Source organism: Echiichthys vipera (genome assembly GCF_963691815.1).
Source record: "Echiichthys vipera genome assembly, chromosome: 21".
NCBI lineage: Eukaryota > Metazoa > Chordata > Actinopteri > Perciformes > Trachinidae > Echiichthys > Echiichthys vipera.
This window is the reverse complement of record NC_139846.1, coordinates 11517400-11538804: the sequence shown is the minus strand read 5'-3', so window position 1 is coordinate 11538804 and position 21405 is coordinate 11517400. Positions and strand designations below refer to the sequence as shown.

The 21405-nt window shown below is 40.4% G+C and overlaps 2 protein-coding genes across 2 annotated transcripts in view; both read right to left on the bottom strand.

Moving 5' to 3' along the window:
• kiaa1217 (KIAA1217 ortholog) overlaps positions 1-16183 on the bottom strand; it is a 114277-nt gene extending 98094 nt beyond the window's left edge. Inside the window, exon 1 of the mRNA XM_083936122.1 lies at positions 16073-16183. Within this exon, the coding sequence (XP_083792248.1) occupies positions 16073-16142 (70 nt within the window). The 5' untranslated portion in view covers positions 16143-16183. The remainder of the gene's footprint in view (positions 1-16072) is intronic.
• A 2311-nt stretch (positions 16184-18494) lies between these two features.
• otud1 (OTU deubiquitinase 1) lies at positions 18495-20589 on the bottom strand. The gene has a single exon (XM_083936481.1). The coding sequence runs from the start codon at positions 20483-20485 to the stop codon at positions 19055-19057; it is 1431 nt and encodes a 476-aa protein (XP_083792607.1). The 5' UTR covers positions 20486-20589; the 3' UTR covers positions 18495-19054.
• Positions 20590-21405: the final 816 nt, after the last annotated feature.

Below are 21405 nucleotides of genomic sequence, written 5' to 3'. Positions count from 1 at the left end.
CACACACACACACACACACACACACACACACACACACACACACACACACACACACACACACACACACACACACACACACACACACACACACACACACACACACACACACACACACACACACACACACACACACACACACACACACACACACACACACACACACACACACACACACACACACACACACACACACACACACACAAATCATCAGAGCACCTATTGAACACAGCTACTACTGTCAGGGTTTTTATGTGAAAGTCTGAACAAAGGGGTCGGTAACATCCTGTCAGAACAGTTGGGAAAACAAAATTACCTTATTCACATGCTGGGTGAACAATATTATAGTATTACAGTGAATGAATTAAGCAGATCACTTTTCCATAGTCAAGTCTGGGCTTATTTTGATTCAGCAGTCAAGTGACTAGGCTGCTCTTGACATAGCCAAAACATTCATAACCAAAATATTTACCTCATCCCAAGAAATATAAAAGGGTAATATATTAAAATAAATGCTGAAGTCTTTCCATACACAGGAAGAAAGAGAATATCTCCAACATGAGATATCTAAAAAATCTGTAATTTTATATCTCCCACCTGTTCATCTTCAGAGGAACTCAATTTGATGTGACTATAAAAACATAAACACATGCATTCACGTGCACCACAAGGGCCTGTTAGATCTTGCTGTTAGCATCATACAAACAGCTTGCAGAGCTAAAGGAGCCTTTTAGTGACTCGTATATTATGGACCAGAGTCGTGTGTTCTGTGTTTTCTCCTTTCACAAAAGTGTAAAAGTGAATGTTCAGAATACACACCATGCATGTAATTAATAAAATAACCGATATCCCTGGGCATCATTCAAATGTTTTTTTAATTAAAAAACGTAATTTATCTAAAGCCACTAGAAGGCAGCACTATTGAAACTTTTTTAAACACATTTAGAATAAAATATTTAAAGTTAAGAGCCTCAATGAGGAAATTCCAACATTTACAAATGTTTTTTCACTGTAACATTGTCTTTCTTTTGTTCATTTTTATTTTAATGCAATCGTTTTGTTAGCAATAAACTCTGACATCCGAGGCCAGGATAACTAAAAAAAAATGCACCAAAAAATCAACAACAAGATTCTACAATTAAGGTTCAATTGGGGGACAATTTCCAGGCCAAATACAGCACAGAATTTCTCTTGAATGTAAAAGAAACAGATCCTGTCTGAAACATGCCACTCAGGAAACTGTTCACTGAAGGATATGGACCTTAATGTGCTCAAGCATGGATTCCTCTGCAGTTAATCTGACAGTTTTTCAACCTGAAGTAACATTTTGTATGATGACTCCCTTTCTGCCATAAAAGCTGTAGAGGGCCCACGTTTATGCTCACAACGGTTATTTCATTTTTGACCTTTAACATGTGAAAATGCCATTTGTCCAAGTGCTCCCAGAGGGATTGTGAATAATCTGTGCGTCTGTGTCTATATCTGTGTGTGTGTGCGTGTCTGTGCCAAGAAAGTAGATTTCCATTGGAGGTTTTCATGGCTTGAGTCTTTAAATCAAGCTGACGGCTTTCAAATGACATATTATAAATTTGCATACTTTCACCGGTGAATATTATTCCACTCAACATCACAAATGCACCAGCCATTACAATTATATCATTTGTTGAGCCATGTGGAACACATGGTGGGAATTTTACAGTGGCAAAAATGTCACTCATAACTTACAGTACAGAGGCCCGTATAAAACCTTACATAGTTTTATTCAAAGTATGACTTCATGCCCAATGTATTCTGTGTATTAAAATCAGTAATTCATTTCACTCACTTTAATCTCTAAATCTTTATAACCTATGTCTGCACAGAGGAGATAGATTAAAACAGCCAGTCATGCGGCGATCTACAGATCTTCATTAATGGGAAATTTCTTTCATTCCTCGTTGAGCATCTCTTGCATTCCTCCACTGCACAGCAGGGAGATTGGCCAAGTGCTGGGAGATGGGAAATGACATATGAATATGAATGCTTTTCCAAACTCTAAATCATGAGAATGGTTAAGGGGTTGAGTTCAAAGCAAGTGACAGTAACTTGTGCTTTAGTGGGCAGAAAAATGGCTTCGAGTGGGGGATAGAATTTGTTTGGAAATGTAAAAAGATCTCCGGAAAGTATGTATGAAAGAGGAGCAGACTAAGCCTGGCCGATACTGGATTTTTAAAAGTCCCATGTTGTAAAAAGTGAGATTTCCATGTCTTTTTTAACATAAAGTAAATTGAGGTGCATTTTAAATAGTGTGAAACTATCAAAACGCTCAATCTACAGAGAAATGCCCACAGCCTGTATTCAGAAAAATTCTAATCCTAAATATTTCTCTCAAACTTTAAATGCTCACAACTAAATGTGCAACAATTATGAATAAACTTTGAAAAAATGGTGCTACATACTAAGAATTGACAGTAGTTTAAGAAATATCAGAAGAAAGACTGTCATGAATTTGATTCAAATACTGCTAAACCCTGATTGGTGCTCAGATAGGTGACATCACCTTTTACCAGCCGAGTTACGCCCATTTCACCCCAGTGAGAAGCAGACAAAAAAAAGCGAGCTCTTTATATGCAGCTACAAGTGAACTGCAGTGACAGCAAACATCAGCATCCATGTCAGAACAGGAAGTCCTTCAACTGTACCCATAAATGCAAGCAGGCAGATACACACATACACACATGCACGGCCACTAAAACACACAAGACTTAAGTCAGCAGCAGAGATCTGCTGAACCAACAGCACGGGCCAGGGCCTTAACAAACAGAAGAGAGATAAGCATCTGACACACAGGCACATGAAGACACAAATAATGGCACACAAGGGCACAAAATTATAACGCTTGAAATAGGGGTGATGTAGAAATAAATTGGGGCTAAAGGCTGTTAATGATAGAGAGAAAGATGCAGGATAGGGATGGATGAAAGACAGGGGTGGAGGAACTAGTCTGCATGACAAGAGGCCATACTGTGTGGGTCTTGCAGCCTCAAAATAAAATATACAGATTCTTTGGTTCCACTTCTCTCCCATGTGGTCCAAGTGCCCCTACATGGATAATGAGCTCCAACCTTTATGACTCTCCTCTATGGCAATAATATGAATTTACAGTCCAGTTCCTCAGCTAGAAATAGCATTGACTTGAGGCTAATTGTAATAAATTGCACAAGAAATAGCTGCAGGAAACAGCCCAGCTTATGGAAAGTAAGCCTATGGAGAGTTACTGTATGTCTAATTTTACCATAGATTGAGTATATTCTCATGCCACAACATCTGCTGTTTATCTACTCAATCTCAGGCCCACTTTGGGAAAATGACAGGGTTTCTGTACGTGTCATTTAGAAGCAGAAGTTTCCACAACTTCTTACTGACAAGAGTAAAAAGTCTCACTTGACAAGAGTCAATCACACCCACCAACAGGCAATGACACAGTGGGTCTTTGTTTCCCAGAGTTAATGTGTCTTTTCAACAGGAAGAGGCAACCTAACTCGAGCGCTGGCACACATGGTTTTGATTGGCCTTCAATTTCAAAACTTGGGTCAGGGGTTCCTCTGGCCCACCCCTCGTCTGACATCTGCCCTGACCCTTTACCATGTCACAGGTTTGTGTACATGTTTCAGTGTTTGTGTCCAGTTGAGACTGAGCCTGACCCCCTTCGGCGCGTTTCCTGAGCTGTGTCGCACTCCAGTCTCCCTAAGCACACCCCCCGCTCCCCAACGCGCTGATGAAAAGACTTCAGTGGCCAGATTCATCTCCGCGAAGGCGTCCTCAATGAACTTACTCTGGGACGCAGAGACACTCTGGGTGCCAGAGAGGTTGATTAAAGAAAGAAGGGGAGGGAGAGGGGGGGTATAGAAGGGAAGATGAGAAGGGGGGGGATCCTACTCTCTTGAGGTATAACTGTTCCTTCAAACTCTGCTGCCCCTCTGCTCCATGTGAAGGAGGGGGACGGACTCCAGGGCCAAAAACCCTCAGTCTGATCCTCATTAAGAAGCACAAGAACATCAAAGACCAACCTCAAACTTCTATCAGTCAGGAGCACCCTCAATCCCCATGATATTAAAACTCCCAGGCGCCATTCGGGGTCAAGTTCTGAGGCATATGCAGGGGCTCGGGTGACTCAGGTTGGGGAACTTTAAGGTCCCAGGGGTCAGTGGAAGGTTTGAGCTAACTTCTCCTCACCTCGGTGATTGGTTGCTGCTGAATAAGCTTTCTGGTGGAAGGAGACGATGATAACTAGCAGCTGTGCCTAGATAATGGTAACTAGCAGCTGTGAGACACCATTTCAAGTTGAAAACAAGTCCTAAAATGTGTGGTGAAAAACATTGTTCATTTAGAGTTGATTCATTCTTTGTTGTAATGTAAAATTACTTTAACTTCACCAAAATGGGAAACATTTGTGTCACAGACTTAAGACATTAAGTTCAATCAACAACTGTTTAGTTAAACTTGTAAAAGTCACTGGTCAGCTTCGTTTTCCAGTCACATTCATTCTCTCACTTTGAAGTTGTATCAAGGCCAGTTTTTCATTTGCCACATAATCCTTTCAGCTCCTCCTGTAAAGTCAAGAGCCACCCTCATACAGTGCTTATACTAATATAAAGGAAGAACATCTAAGGGTACTCTCAGTGGCTGTTAAAATAAGAAGGGTGAATAGGGACTGCAGTGCATACTAATCTTTATCATGGTTATTTATTTAAATTTTTATCAGAAGAAAAAGACATGAAACTTATTTCTTAGTCAATCCAGAAACAATGCATGCTGGGAAATATGGTAATATGGTATGGTAATATGTTTCTCAAAATTACAGTTTGGTTAGTTTAATGAACACTTGACATGTGACTTTAAAGACCTTGACACACCATAATGTTGGGCAGTCGGTGAGCATCTGCCGCTCTAGTCTTTACGGTGTGTCCTATACCATTGGCATTTCTTGTGGCAAGTCTGTAAGATATATAGATATAGCTATATATATATACACCTTATATCTCTCTATCTATATATCTGCATAGATATATATCTATATCTATATGGATAGATAGATATAGATATATACATACATACATACAGTATATATTTATTTAGCCAAAGCAGTGGGTTTTTTTGGTCATGGGGGGCAACGTAACAAAAAAATATGCTGTCCTTTTGTGAAAAAAAACAGAGGAGGACAAAACAAGGAGAAAACAGAAACTTGCATGAAAAGAAAATCTATCCAGGAAACTGAGAAGTGCACACTGCTTGGCTACGTCTTAAGGAGAATAGAAATGCTGAGTATACAATCCACGCTGGTGGTCCAAAACGTATAGCTGGGCTCTGGTTACAACAGTGGAGGATGACTTAAGGAGCCGTTTCTATTGACGCAGCAGGCATCAAACACACACCGATAGCTTCTCTTTCATCTGGCCGTGCTGAGACATGAACCCAAAAAGAAGGCTTAAAACATCCAAAGGCAAAGTGTTAAAAAAAAAAATCAGAAAACGTCAGATCCATGCATGATGCTCACACGTACAAACAAAGGGATACATTCATCTGTCTATAATTATCTGAGTTTACAAGCAGTTATGCTGTGGTTAGAAGTGATGGTTCAATCAGAGGACAGCAGACAAAACCCACATCAATGCATCCTACTTAAACTGAAACGTCAACAATATCATCTAGCCGTTGTTTTATTCACTGCACTCAATTTCCCCCCGCAATATAAGCACTATGAAACAAAACAGAAGACTACAAAAAGCAGAGAAAATACACAGCATCTCGAGGTTGGGAGTGACAATGTATTTATTAGGCTGACTTACAGGGCGATTGAGCAAAAATAGCAGAGAGTAAAGGGTTTTGCTGACATTGCCAAAAGGTCCAATGATTGCTGCCCTGTCTTTAGACTGCCAGGCTTGGCCATTAATTCTCTTACACAACAGCTGGCCTTTGCAGTGGCTCCTGACAGCCAAGTCTGCATCATCGCAGTATTCAGCTTCACACACACTTAACAGAGAGGCGGCACATCCCATTTGATTGTTAAATATCACAGAGTCTCACGCCCTCTACCACAGCAGCTGTATGAGCTCTGATAAGCTAAAGTGAAGGACTGGGAAATCAAACAGTGGGACAGAAGATAGTTGACAGTAATCAACCATAATAAAGAACAGACTCTCTATAGTGATTCAAATATATTTCTAATTGGTACATTTTTGCAAAAAGACAAGAAAAAGAAGATGGAAAGAAAAGAAACCAGATTTCTGTAAACACCCTATTTATTCTTCAAATCAAGAAGATTGGCCTATAAAGAATGACTTTAAATGTGCCTGTTCAACATAATAGAAATTAATTTAAAAATCCTTTGTCTTCAGATTATAGTTTGGATAAAAGGATCAACAGCCATTTGCTGATGCCAGACCCACACTTACTGGTATGCTGCTATTTTATAGACTTTCCAGGGAGTGAATGGATTAGCCCAACTTGACCTCAAAACTCACAGGAAGTGCCAGAGAATTTACTGCACACAGCATTGTCTATATTCATTTCCTCATTTTCATATAAAGAATGTTGCTGATAAAGTTTTTCATAAGAAGTTTTGCTGATAAAGATGTAGGTCGCCGCTCGTTCTGCCACTCATTCTTCTCTCTTATCATCAAAAATAGAAGTCGCGACCAGTTGGAACAGGTAGTTGCTGTATGAACTGCAGCTTAAGGTGTTCTGGGAGAAAAAGTAGTTGCTAAAACTTGCTGGGGGGAGATTACAGAACTTCTCAGTACTTTCTCGATGTACGCTTTCCTCCCACAGCCCCCTTGCTGTGACCGCACCCAATCAGCGGCGACCCATTCCAGTTATAAACACCCACTTGTATCCTCACACTAAACCTCCCATTTATCACACTGACAGGAGTGGCTTGCGGTTATTGACTGGGAGTGGATTATTTTCCCATCCACAAGCTCACTCATCAAATTAGATTCTGAAGCTAAATGTTTGGAATGTTAAATGAGTGGTGTCAGATGGCTTGTATTTAGCTAAGTGAGCATAAATGACTTGAAATCAGGAGGAGTTTATCAAAAACAGTACATTACTAAGAAAATGTGTACAGGCATGTGGTTTCTTTTATACCTCTCTATCAGTAATGATGAAATAATTGTCTTCTTTGGTACAGATCATGTGTCTAAACAGCACATACTTCCCACAAAAGATAACTGGATGGTAAACAAACATTTGGACACATATAAATACATAAAGGCAGATGTTGCAGTGGTACGCTGACATCTCTTTCTTGTTAAGAGGCTTGTAATCACTGTGAGCAAAAATGCTGAATATAATAACAAAATATAGCACATTGAAAGCTTGAGGTGGTGTGAAATGGAATACACTTCCTTTATCGTAAGTGAGTGCGGTCTCGTTCGGAGGTGTAGTGAACTTCATGTGAATGGATTAAAGTTAATATTTGCATATCACATTTATATTTTATTTTGCTAACAATGTATTTTTACACAGCTAACAGCCGTATTTAGCATCATTAAACTAATTTGCTATGGCGTTCGAAAGCCTTTATTGATGTTAGCTTATCTGTGTTGCAGAGACAAAATTAATATTTTCCCGATTTGTCCGTCTGAAATGCCATTTTTATGTCAGAATGGTTGGAAGTATAGACTGTATAAAATGGACGTAGCCTCTCTGCTGAGGTCCGTTCTCTCAACTTGATCCAATCGTACTCGCCTCTGGGAGTCGCCATCTTGTCAGACTTTGACTCTGCCTCATTTCCTCTTAGCAAAAAATGGCAAAGGTGTGACGTTGAGGGGAGGGAGATACGTCCATCTGGCTGACGTTTACTGAGTTAGCAACATTAGCACCACTGCCCTGGGGCCATGTTAACAGAACAGGTTACTAAATAAACGGGATCGGAGTCAGTGTTGAGATTTTTTTCCGGGACCGGGAGGGAACAGGAGTCATTTTTTTCCTGTGTCTCTAATGGAGATTACACCGGCTCTGCGAGTCAAGTACAGGCAGCCATCATTTATGATCTATGATTTAAACTGATATTCAACACAGTACCATGTCCATAGACCGTAAAACACCAACCATCACGGTCTGAATGCTCCCTGTGCTCCAGATTAGCATCTAGTGTATGTGTCATAGAAAGTAGGCTATATTGCAAGTCATGGTGCAAATACGGCTACTGAATAAACATAATAGAGCTAACGTTAACACGGTGTGTTTGTAAACTATCTGTTGGTTCAGTTGATTGAAGAACAAACCGTCTTGTCACTTATAGTAACACCACCACATGAATGACCACAGTCCAGTTAGCATGCTAATCCTGACAACTAGCCTTCGAGGTGAAGTGAGGGCCAGTAGCTAGCTGTCACTCAAGAGGCTGCGCCCCTAATTATTCATGAACTTTAACCTCCAATAAAATAAAAACTAGCCTGGTACAAAAAAAAATAAATCACCCCCCTCAGGGTTGTCATGGAGATATGACCTAAACATACAGACTAGAATGTTTTTTTGTACCAGGCCTTAAACAGGTTTAATGATGCTGTGGAAACGGCCTGTTTAACATGGGGGATGATGAGAAAATGCTCTATTGTGCAAACTACTCCTAGTGGCCACTCGGAGAACTGCAGTTTTTGGTACTTGGTTGGAAGATATGTGGCTTGTGAAAAATCTAATATTTTCTTTGGTGGCTATTGGGCAAAAGACTCGGTCATAATCTGAGCCCACATTCACTCTTCCCATTGGAATTAATACACTCACTGCCTTTAGTCTCTAAAAAGGGGCGGGGCAGTGGACAAACCCACATGACACAGATACAGGAAATGACTAAGAGGTTGCCCCTCCAGGAAGTCTCTGCACCTGACCAAGAAATGCCCCCAAACATAACTCTGTAAGACCATAAATTGTTGTTTTTATCCTTTCTAAAATATAAAAGGCATAAAACATTTAATTTGGGAGCTTTAAAGGTACTTTTGGGCACTTTTGTTATCGTCAGACAAAGCCAACTAACTCTAGCTTACCTGTTGCTGACTGTAGCCTCATATTTAACCGAGCAGATATGAGAATGGCATTGATCTTCTCATCTTATCGAACAAGTTTAAAAATGCCCTGTCTCTCACAATGATAACAATGAGAGACACTGCAGACACTGAAGTTCTTTTGTTTATGTGTGTGTGTGTGTGTGTGTGTGTGTGTGTGTGTGTGTGTGTGTGTGTGTGTGTGTGTGTGTGTGTGTGTGTGTGTGTGTGTGTGTGTGTGTGTGTGTGTGTGTGTGTGTGTGTGTGTGTGTGTGTGTTGGTGTTTGTCTAGGCCGACCTCTGTGGCAGTGACCCAGATCTTTTGATTGATTTGTAAAGTCATTAAAATCTCAGCTGGCGAATAAAAGACTCGATGTAGTCAGCACAAAGTTTGAAGATAAGCCTAAGATAAGCTTAATTATCAGGCGCCCACAGACATATATATATACACACACGGACATACACACACTTAATATTAAGCATCAGTGCACATCCGTGCTCACATGAAAACTGCCTCATTTTCTCCCCCACATACCTATTTGATATTTTCCTTTGAACATGACCTTGCTGCAACATCAAAGGAGAGGCTATTTGACTTCTCACTCATCTGTGTCCAAGTCAATTTTTTCTTCCCATTGCTGCGTTAAAAAAACAATGTCATCGGGGGCTGGCATCACGCATCGTTAGTGCTTGAAGAGAGCATGCAGAGAATGTTATTACAGCCTGTATCCTAACAACACAGAAACACAGCCAGATTGTATCTAATCACCAATAAAGAAGCACAGATCATTCAAGACCACTGCTCAGGGCGGATGAATGACAACTGCGCAGAGAGCTGCCGCACCCTTTGGGAGTCATCATTTTAACAGTGTACATTCCCATCTGTGTATTATTAGGCCTTAGATCCTTCCAGACTTAAGATGATGACTATAAACAAGATAGAAGTGTTTGTTTACTTCTCAGCTGATTCCACAGGCGACAAAAGAGCAGCGGTGGGAATGACAATGTTTGGTGTCTACGGGCAGTGTGAGTGAGTTCTAGCTCAGCTGCAGCAGCCTACGAGAAATTTAAAGTGCCCGGCGCTGAGAGATCCGTGTGCCACTTGTTGCTGCCGAACAGGCGACCTTCATTATCTCCCTATTCTTCACATAACAGGTGGTGAAGTTACTTTAGTTCTTCTGCAGTTTTTTGAGAAAACCATACATCACATCCTCTTCAGGAAGGAACTCATGGAGTGGGGAATCAATTAGAAAAAAAAATTAATTAAAAAAAAAGGAAAACATCTGGTTCCTCTCCATATAGCGGAGGCACCCCGCTGCTGAAGAGACAAGAGAAGTCAGGAGGGTGGATAATTCATTACGCAAAGTTTCATGATGCACAGCCATTCAGCGAGACACAGATGATGACTCAACCAGGAGTAATTCTAGCCACAAGATATCATCTACTGTGCACTATATTACACTCTTATTGTAAATCTCTGTGGTGTTTCATTTCTTTTTTTTCTTGTCTTTTCCCCTTTTGACTTCCTTTCTCAAGAATGACCTTTACATTAACTCTCTTTTCTCAAAAACGCTTGATGACGGAACAAAATGTTCAAAGTCAATAGTGTTTTTTTCCCCCCAAGAATAGGCCAAAAAGAAACCAAGCTCTTTCACTCGTCAGTATGTAACATTTAAAGCTGGATATAGTGAATAAAGTGCCTGCAAAGATATGAAAAGGTCAGCAGAAAATGGATGAAATGTGAGGGTGCCGGAGATTAAACACACACTAATATATTTTAAAAGATGGCCCTACAGTATATCAGGCTCTTCTGAAATGTCTGTACCCTTTTGATTTTCACTATCATAAATTACCTTTTCAGCCTAATAGTCATAATAAATTCAAAGAAACTACAGTAAAGAACAAAAGCGTCAATGAATAAAAGATGAATTAAATATTGGTAAGCTTATAATACTAAAAATATCTACTACACCTCTGCAGACAGACTGTGTGATTCACTAAAGTCTCAGGCCTGAAAGTATGCTCAGTATTTGAGCAACAAAAACTAAAGTGGATATCAACCCAAGGTTACTGCCTTTTATCAGAGAGTGACATCCCCAGTTAAAGCTAAAACACAACAGCTTTACTCTCAGGCACAGAAGGCCACAGCGCACCCTTAAATCTTACACTCTAAAGGAACTTAAGAGCCCTTAGGGGACATGCTTTTAATTCAATGTGAAAACAGCTGTTTAGTGTCTCAGGGGCCTGGCTATTTCCAGAAGGATCAGCTCAAGTGCCCACCCAATGTGATCAGCATCTTCAATGGGACCGACAGCCGATGAACCATGACATTTCACACCTTATTCGAGTGGACAGCAGCCCACTAAAAAGATTACATTAATAGCACTGAGTGAACTATGTATAGAAAGTACGTCTTACCAAATTAAGGCCATGGTTTATCCTCACCTTCATGACTATTTGGATTTGATTTCGCAGAGAATTATAAGCTGAGAAGACAGCCTCTGCCTCCGGGTTTCTAAAGGCTGACACTGTTAAAGACAACATCTGCTGCTAGCAAAGAAGAACATTCTGCGATTATCATTCCAACAAAGCATTTGCCATTTCAAGGAATTCACATAGAGTGACTGTGACTATGATAGCATGCAGCCATGTTTTCTGTTTCTCTTGGACATCCAGACAAAGAGACACTGATAAGTGATTACAGCAATGTAGTCTTAACAAGTGCAAAGTGGAAACTCATCCAAAGTGTTACTGGACTAATGAAGCCGGCAGCACTGCAAGACCTCTCTTTTATTATGATAGATTGTAGCTTTAATGGTTTGTTTTGACTCTTTTTTTTTTTGTATAGCACTTTATGATGTTGCAAGATAAATTCTTAAAAAATTATGTGATATTTTATAGCTGCTCGTTAAAGTATGATCGGGCAAGGTATAGCATTTGAATATGCAAATACCTTTCATTTTGAATGCACCCAAGGTACCACCCAGCTGTGTTAACTGAGAGCTGCAATCTGTAACTTTTCACACAAGTAAGCTAAAGCAAAGCACATTAGCGTTGTACAAACAACTTGTATTATCTGCTTGTTGTTGGTGTGTAGTGGAAATGTTGTCAGACAATAACATGCGTGTAAATATCTAAATTACTGCGGTGATGAGCTAAGAAGGGCATAGAGGGGTTTACTTTACAGGTGTGACCCAACACTCCTGGTCAACAACACTTCTCAAAAGCACAGTATGCTTGGAGTTTGATACATATGTGTTTGCGTTCACACAGATGATATTTTCAAAGTGACATCTTAGAAATTGCTTGTTTTGTCTAATCCAAAGTCTATAAGCCAAATGTATCGCATAAGAGAGAAATGCAGCAAATTCCTTAAGAAGAAGCCAGAACACGGTGATGTTTGGCAGTTTTGCTTGATAAATGACTCACTAAATGAATGATAAATTAAATTAATTAATTATAAAATATTTACTTGACTATCAATCGACTACTTGTTTCGGTAATTAAACTGTAATCATATATAGTCCTATGTTGTGTTAATTATAAATTTTGTAAAAGGTCCCATATTGTAAAAAGTGAGATTTTAGTGTCTTTTTTTTATTATACAACAGGTTGAGGTGTAAATACAGGTATAAATACTGTGAAAGTATCAAAACGCTCAATCCACAGAGAAATGTTCAGAAACTGCGGCTTTAAATGAGCCGTTAGGATTTCAGTACGGTAGTAATGTCACAACTACAGAAAGTTCCGCTACAGCACCATTGCAGTCATTCCTGCAGTAACAATACAGAGATGCGAAATGCTGACCTGTCACAGCAGACGGGGTTTTTTTTTGGGACTGGGTCTTAAAGAGACGGGCGCTAAAATGGAGCGTTTCAGATAGAAGATGAATACAGGTTTATTTAAACAGACAGCATGAGAAAAGTCATGTTTTTTGAACATTAAAGCAAGTAAATATATTCTGGCAGAAACCTGAAAATGAGCATAATATGGGACCGTTATAATAATATAATCTCATGCCTAGAAATGCATGTATATTAAGGGGACGTTCCATCACACAGCAAAGTGACAGTCTAGAGACAGATGGCTCTTGAAAGGGAGTTGTGGGAAGACAGAAAAGTTGGAATCACAACATGTCTGATTAAAATGGCTGGTGGACAAAAAGACATGAATGAATGGAGAAAGACCCATGGACTGACAGAACTTTTTGGCAGAGAGCAAACTATGGAGAGCTTTCAGCTGCTCTGAAGATCAAGTTAGTGATTGAGTAAGATGTTGAAGTGCTCATGCCTCTCTTCATGAGAATTGTTACCAGACTGACGGAAAAGAGAAGGCAGTATCGGCATTCATGTGCAGCTCTACAGACAGCTGTTCTATAATGACGCCTCGCCTACATTCACCTCTCTAAAAGAAAGGTTGACCTTTCACTCAGGACTGGGCGATTATTTGATGTTTATTGTCTTTCAGTGGGATCATATTGTGATGAAATCATATATCGAGATATTGCCATACACATATGGCATCTAAACTCAAATTTCTCAGAAAATCTGATGTGAAATATTTTTTTATTTGTATTTTGCACTTAAGTTCTTCATAAAATGAGAAAATACTCAATATTTTTCATTTGCTTCATCTTGATTTCACACAGAAGTATACAAAAATAGGCTTTACCATGTGGTTATTTCATATAGACTATTTATTGAGTTACCAGAAAACATGCTACATTGTGATATATATCTTTATTGAGAAATTAAATTAAATATATTGGGATAGAAGATTTTGGTCATATCCTCCAGCTCACTTTCACAGACATGTTAGTATTTCCATCGAAACAACTACTATAGAAACAATGTTACTCACTTTCTCTCTCTCGCTCTCTGTAATTCAATAAGAACAGCCTATAATGCAGACCGAAATTAGGTGAAAGTAATAATTCCACAATTAACTCATCTAATTCTCTTCCTTTTGCTGCTTTGTAACACACGATTAGACATAGAACCTGTTCATGACAGCCTTTAGGGCTTTCCTGGGACACATCCTTTGGTACACAGCAGTTAATGTGTTTGCTGTCAACAGCAAAGAAAAGGTGTCTTAGCATGAGCAGCCACCGTGGCTAAATTGGCAGAAACAAGTACCACAAGTTAAATATGTATCACTATAAAATTACGCAGAAAAAAAGGATATCAAAGTATTCCCATTGTTTGAGAAAGAAGACACAACTGTAGCCATTTCTCTTCAAAAATTAGCACCGACAGAGCGGCTACCAACAAACTACTCACGTTTGCTGTAATGTTCCCTTTATGCTACGGCAACATCATTAGCTGTTACTGTATAGCAGTCTGATAATGAATAGTGGAGCCAATTTTCTGCTGCTATCCAGATGCAATTTGTATTGCGCAGTGGTGAAATGTAACTAAGTGCATTTACTCAAGTACTGTACTTTTGATATACTTGTAGTTTCCTACTAGTATTTCCGTTTCTTTCTATTTTTTCCTTCTCTATCTACTTCACTACATTTCACAGGATACATTTATTTGATAGATAGATTTACTAGTTACTTTGATTTGACATACCAAATTAACTTGTAAAAAAATTATGCATTATTAGCGATTACTTTTACTCAAGTAGAATTTTGAATGGGTTAATGGATATATAAAATCTGTTGCCTATCGGTAAGAGGACAATAAGGGGGGGGGGGGCTTCAACCAGGGCTGGTGTGTGTGTTTTTTGTGTGTTCATCAGAGAGAGAAAGAGAAGAGACTGAAATTTGACCCCGCTGTGGCTTACATGTGGACAGCAGGAGAGATGGATGGGCTGAGTCAGATTGTGTTGTTTGCTACTTAAGCTGCCATTCTGTCCCTACCACACACACCAACCTGAGCTTAACCCACATACAACATCAGCACTTTTCACCCTGCTGCTCACATGCATGTTAGTGACTGACTGTAACTAAACACACACATAAAAAAAAAGCACACCAAACTCCTAGAACGGCTGCCATCATAGAAACAAATATATCACAAACTTGGAGCTGGAGTCAGAGTGTGCTGTAAATGCACCTCTGAAGGGCTTTGCACCAAACTGGCGATTTTCCATGGCATCTTTTCTCACGTGTCCTGTCACTCAACCTGTCACCGTGGAGATGAGCTCAGCTTGTGTGTCTCATGCTGTGGTGCATACACTGCAGCACACAGCAGCAGAGGTTGGCAAAACTGACTGGGGCCACCACCACACATGCAATCACATATTTTAACGCTCACTTTTAACTTTTTTGTATTGCACATGACATCACAAAAGTCCTGAATGTGTTGCTCCTATGTAATAGCCACAGATACGTTATAGTTTCAGACTGTGCGATGCAGTGAAGTGATCATATCTGAAGGTGAGTGTCACCTACTGAGACAGAGCATAAGGAGTGTTACACTCAGTGAGGATTAAAAGTTAGCAGCAGAAGCAGCAGCACATAAAGGGCAACTGCCACTTCAGATGAGTGTAGTAAGTGGGCATGGGATCACACCACTGCTGGAGGAGCAGAGTGCAGGGGTCATCACAAACCAGTCACGCATGGAGCACTTAACACATGTGCAATATAACCAGCAACATACGTTCTGCACGAGACAATTACCACAGTATTCTCTCAAAAACATGAGACAGCAAATAACAAATGTTTTGTTAAGTGTCACAATAAAGAAAAAATACATTTAAAATGATTTCCCTTGGCAAAGGTCATGACAAAGGATTTGAGCATGCTGAGAAGTGTAATCATCTGGAAAACAACTGTTCCCTAAAGGGCAGGTGAAGTGTACAACATTAAAGCTACATTAAGCCCATAAGCAATATATGAAAGAAATGAGAAAGCAACACACATATTCCAATTATTTTGATCATATCCTGTATTACTCCAAAACTATCAAGTTACTATGAAATTCTTCCATCCCTAAAATAAACCAAAAACTTCATGAGAGGAAAAAGGACTCTCATGAAGGAGTCCTTTTTCCTGGTGAAATCAAGGTCAGAGTGAGAGATTAGAACTCAATAATGTTCCTTACTGTGAAATGTGGGACTTCCTTTGTGCTCACTCGGAGGAAGGTCCGCGAACTGCACCCGGTGTCCCGACATGTCCGATGGCACCTCTCAGGTCAGAGCCACGCGACTGTGCCGACTGGGTTCTCTGTTCTCCGGGTGTGTTTCAAAAGTATCCGGTAACTTCCGAGCACGCGGCTGCTGAAGTGCGTCGAACTGACCGCGTCCCCGTGCGTTCGGCGCGTGGGAATCATTCAACGGACGCACTATACACACACGCCCCTCTGTCATTGACTTTCCCTCTGCCTCTGCGCTGACTGTGTGCCAGTGCTGCAGTGGAGCAGCCCGCTCGGTCCACTCTCACCTGCCCTCTGATCTGAAGCCGAATTGTCCGTGCGGAACACACTGGAACAGGGAAGGGCGCTATCTCTCCTCATGCATTAAAAAAAAAAGAAGATACAAAACTTTTTTTTACTCTAATGTCCACATGACTGCAGGGTTACGTCATCACTGTAAAGCTTTCAGGGAAAAAAGATGCATGCTATAATAAAGTTTAACTAGCAAGCTGAATATAATGATGTGTCATGAATAGACGAGCCTATTGTAGGATCCTGATGGGAACACAGTTTTCCAAGTTAAAGATATAGGGGAGTTGCCACAAAGATGGCAGATTTTAATCACCTGGACAACTACCAAAATAATTAATTCAAACGCTGTACACCAGTATTCCACAATGCCCCCCATTATCTAGCTTAAACACTTCAAATGTATTTTTTTCTATAACCAGGGCTCTTTTGATCGGTATGTCCGGTATTCTCACGCTATAATCAGTTTGAAAAGACACACATTCCTTTAATGAAATAATGAAGTAACTTTGTCCAAAAGTAGACTATCTAGGGGACTACAATGCCACCTAATGGAAGACAAGTGTAAAGCTATGAGCGGACTGGCATCCAACATAGACAGAGGTGCACAAAAATGCCAGCGGCGAATTTTGCGCCATTTGGCCCAGCTGCCGTACAAACTGGTTCATAAATGACGTTTGCGATTTCAAAAGTCATAAAAGAGCCAATTCACTTCCTCTCTGACTAAAATCTCTATACAGATACTTTGAAGCTTGATGCTTTGGTTCCAATGGGCCCATTCAGAAAGCTGCTCAAAACCCTGCTGGATTTTGCTGTTTGCTTAATGTTGTATTATATTAGTTTTAATCATTTGTATTTATTGTAACTATCATGAGTGATATTGGACATTTTAAATTGTTGCTTTATGTTTTACTCAGGTCTGTTGAAAATGAGACATAAACCTCAATGGGTCATACCTGATCGGGTTCAAATTAAAAATAACATGCTTGAGCATATTCTAATGTTTGCCTATAGTGTTTAATTTTTTGTCTCGCATATTTCCATAATGTGTTGAGTTGTATTTATGAATCCACAATACCCACTGGGAAAGATTATTCTACTGGAGGACAGCATCTTTGATAAAAATATAGAAGCTTACATGAAAATAGTTTCTGAAAGGTTGGAGAAAAAAGGTGAAAGGAAAATGCTACAAAACATTGTAGATATTACAACAGGGGGGGGGGGGGGGGGGGGTAAATGTACACCTGCTCAGACAGCCCCACACAGCAAACAGGCAGTGGTAGTTATCTGGTGAGCCGAGTATTTCCCTCAGGAGACCAAAAACAGAGCTAAAAGAGAATATTGGACTGACATTAACCAGTTGGCCAGAGACAAGACTTCAACTGCTTTCTAACAAATTCACCATATAAACTTAAAGATATGGGATGGAGGAAACCAAACTAAATAAAGCCACATATGACAGTGACGTTGCACTTCAGTGTTTTATGGCGACACTGCTGCACTGCACAGCTTTCAACACACAGCGACAGTGCCTTGGGATCTGTGTACTGAGTAAAGCTCTGATTCTCTGCCCGAACCCGATTTGGTCAAACTATCATTTCTCAAAATTAACTCGGTCTTGAATTGGATGGCGTTTGTGCATATTTCCAGGATACCGATTCAAATTGCACACATGAATAAAATAGCAGTGGAAAGTATGGTTTTTAGGCAGGCTTGGACAGAAACTATTCAGCTATGGGGCTGATTTTCTGGACCGATCATAACTCTGGTACCGAGACCACAGTCACTTAATACACTTAAGTTCTGCAGCCTGATCTTAATGAGAGGCTGCAGGCTCCTGAGTCACCATAAATTCCAAACATGACTTTTCACTTTACAAAAGCGAGGGGTGGAGGATGAGAACTGCACATATCACTTCATCCACATAGCTCCAATTTAAATAGATGGATTCCATTACAGGAACATACTATTCTGCACCCAATATGACGTAGCTGACATTCTCGCTGTGATACTGGACAGCAATTTCTGTGGAAATGCACGCAACAGATAGATTATGAAGCAATGACCATGAAATCACTGGAAATCGGGTTTCTTCAAAAATTTATTTTGAAACATTTTGTCAAAAGGCCTCAAAAGAACTGGAATAATAGAAAAAGAGCCTTTGAACTGTTCTCGCAGACATGAATAAAACTGTCTTGTCTGGACTTTTGTGCAAAAGAGAGTAGCTATACAGATATTAAACAGTAGCTGTAGTGACAAATGGCAAACCAAGTTTCTCTGTAATTGGTAATGACCTACAAAGCACACACATCATAGAAAAGAAGGAGTCAGATAGCTATTAAAAAGGCAAATAAATATTCAAAAACACTTCATGTACAGTAGCCGATCCGCATCAAAGAAGGCCAACCATGTCAACATAACCCAAATTATCAAAACAACAGGCTCACACACTTTCAGAAAACCGCTGCCACTACTTGGGCAACATTGGCATATAAAAAAAAACAAAGTATGTGCACAGCACCTCCTTTCTGTCACAATATAAATCTTATAAAAAAATATTTTCAAGCATGTATTAACCAAGCAGAATCAGTGGTTCTGCATTGTCAGTGTGCATCATTTAGTTCTTAACACAGTGTTCTTTTTTCACACAGATCCATTTTGCTCAATGTACATTTTGGATAATGAGGCAGCCATTGACTTTGCCAGTTCCTCGTCTCGTTTCCTCTGCATCTGGGAGTGTCTGCACCAGTCCTCGTACTCTGGGTTGGGGAGACACTTGTCCAGAAGGACGTCGTAGTGACCATTGCTCAGCCAGCTCAGCCAGATTGCCAGTTTGGAAGCGTCTTCCTCTCCGAGATAGTGCACCATAGTGGAGACGGTGGGGCTCTCCAAGCTCCCCCCTGTCGTCAGGTGGATGTTGACATTCAGCATCTGGCTCATGGCGAGAAGCTCAGGGTACCCCGCCCAGGCACCATCCTGTGCTGCGTTGATCAGGAACTCTCCTGCATCCCCCTCAATGATGGGGTTGAACTCATCCAAGTGGTCAGCGATGTGGTGCACCGTCTGCTCCCTCAGCTCTCCGTGCCTCGCCTGGTCCCCGTACGTGGCTTTGCACACAGCTCTGTACAGACAGTTGCCATCTGGAATGATGTGGTACCTGTATTTAAGCCTCTCCTGGAGGTAATTGTTTTGTTTCTCTACTTCAGCCAGGTATCTGGTGACTTTATTGTTGGTATCCTCTCTCTCTTGGCATTTCTGTGGAGACGACTCCTGCAGAACGCTCAGCTCAAAGGCCCTTTTCTCATCTGCTTCTGGAGCAGCTTTGCCGCTCATCAGATCCCTAAATTCGTCCTTCATGAGGTCTTCAGGCTGATCTGCTTTGGAGGGAACTAGCTCCTCTTCGTGTAATAAGTCCCATTCATTGTTTCTGAGAGGGACATTAGTCACTGTAACTGTATTAGCCTCACTTGAATTTCCAACCAGTCTCTTGTTTTCTTCTATTCTGGGTCTATTGATGCCCTTGCTGTTGAAAAGGTTATTTCCAAGCAGTTCTGGGCAATCAGGAAAAAGCCCTTCCGTCCCATTTCTTAGATGATCTATCAAGTCCACAATCACATCAGAGTCACAGTCATCACAGAGGATACTGTCACTATTACGAGAGTCGGGAGAGGGGGGTTTAGTCTTGGACTCCCCCATGATATGGATGGGCAGAGACCTCTCCACTCCATCAGGTCTGCGGATTAATATCTCTGCAGTCGAAGTGAAGTAAACTGGCCTCATAGATGAGGCTTCGTAGCATGAAAGAGCAGGCATGTTTGCGGAAGAAGCAGTGTCTCTCACCGGATCCGAGTTGGTCGCTGAAGTAGCGCCTGGTTGTGTAAACCCTGGGGTACGAGCGTCAGAGGAACTCGATGTCGTTCCGTTCAAACGCGCAGATCCGGTCGATAAAGTTATTGTAACTTTGCGAGACGACCTCGGGTAGTGTGTCAGCGCACTGTTGTACAACTGCATTTTGAAGGAGTCCTTTATACTGATCGCCGTGGCCGGGCTGTTACGGAAACATGACAACAACATCTAAAAATACCCTCCATGTCATCAACAACAGCAAAGTTGTAGGGGACGTTTCCATGGTCCTGGCTGAGTCCTGACACCACTGACACACACAGACGAGTAGACTGTCCACTTTAGCCTTCTTGCGTCATTTGCTGTTGGGGTGCCTCCCTAATTTTAGACTTAAAAGTGTAACAAGACACGGGCTGCTTTAACAGTGTCAAGCAGAGGGAATGGAACCGATACGTTTTACGTTTAAAGGCTTTCTAAATAAAACCCATTTTGACGAACACTGCATGTGTTTTTTGTTTTTAAGAACTACAATGTAGTGGAAACGCGCCGTGGAAAGGTAAAATTGAAACTTGTGAATGAATAAAACAATAAAACATTGCCCCTTTGGCTCCAAACCCTGCATTAAATTCATTAAACTTTACAGTGCCTATAAAAAGTATCTTCGCTTCCCTTAAAAGAAAGAAAACATTGAATCAAAGTCCATTTCATTATCGTTATTGGCACTGATCAAGAGAAGAATATCTTCATTGATCTAACTTAACTTCAAACTCTAAATCAACAACAAAATACAATTCAAGACACAATAAAAAAAAATACATGTTTGCATAAGCATTCACTAGGGAACACAACACAACACTGCTGCAAACAATTGGATATAGAAGTCACACAATTAGTTAAACTGAGATCACCTGTCAATTAAATACATCTGTGCACAGATTCACATGGATTCAGAGTAAATTAGCCTAATATAATAATGCGTATGGTTACTTTTTAATATATCAACCTTGTGAATGAAATAAGAAACCCATTGCATATTTCTGTGGACTGTATACTGATGATTATTATATCATTATAATAAAGTCGTATATTTGTTACTTAATCCAAGTAAAGCGTGATAAATCTTGATTTATATGAAAAGGCAACGAAGACTG

Excerpts from the sequence above, each read along its gene's own strand:
- otud1 (XM_083936481.1), bottom strand. The coding sequence starts at position 20,485 with ATGTTGTTGTCATGTTTCCGTAACAGCCCGGCCACGGCGATCAGTATA.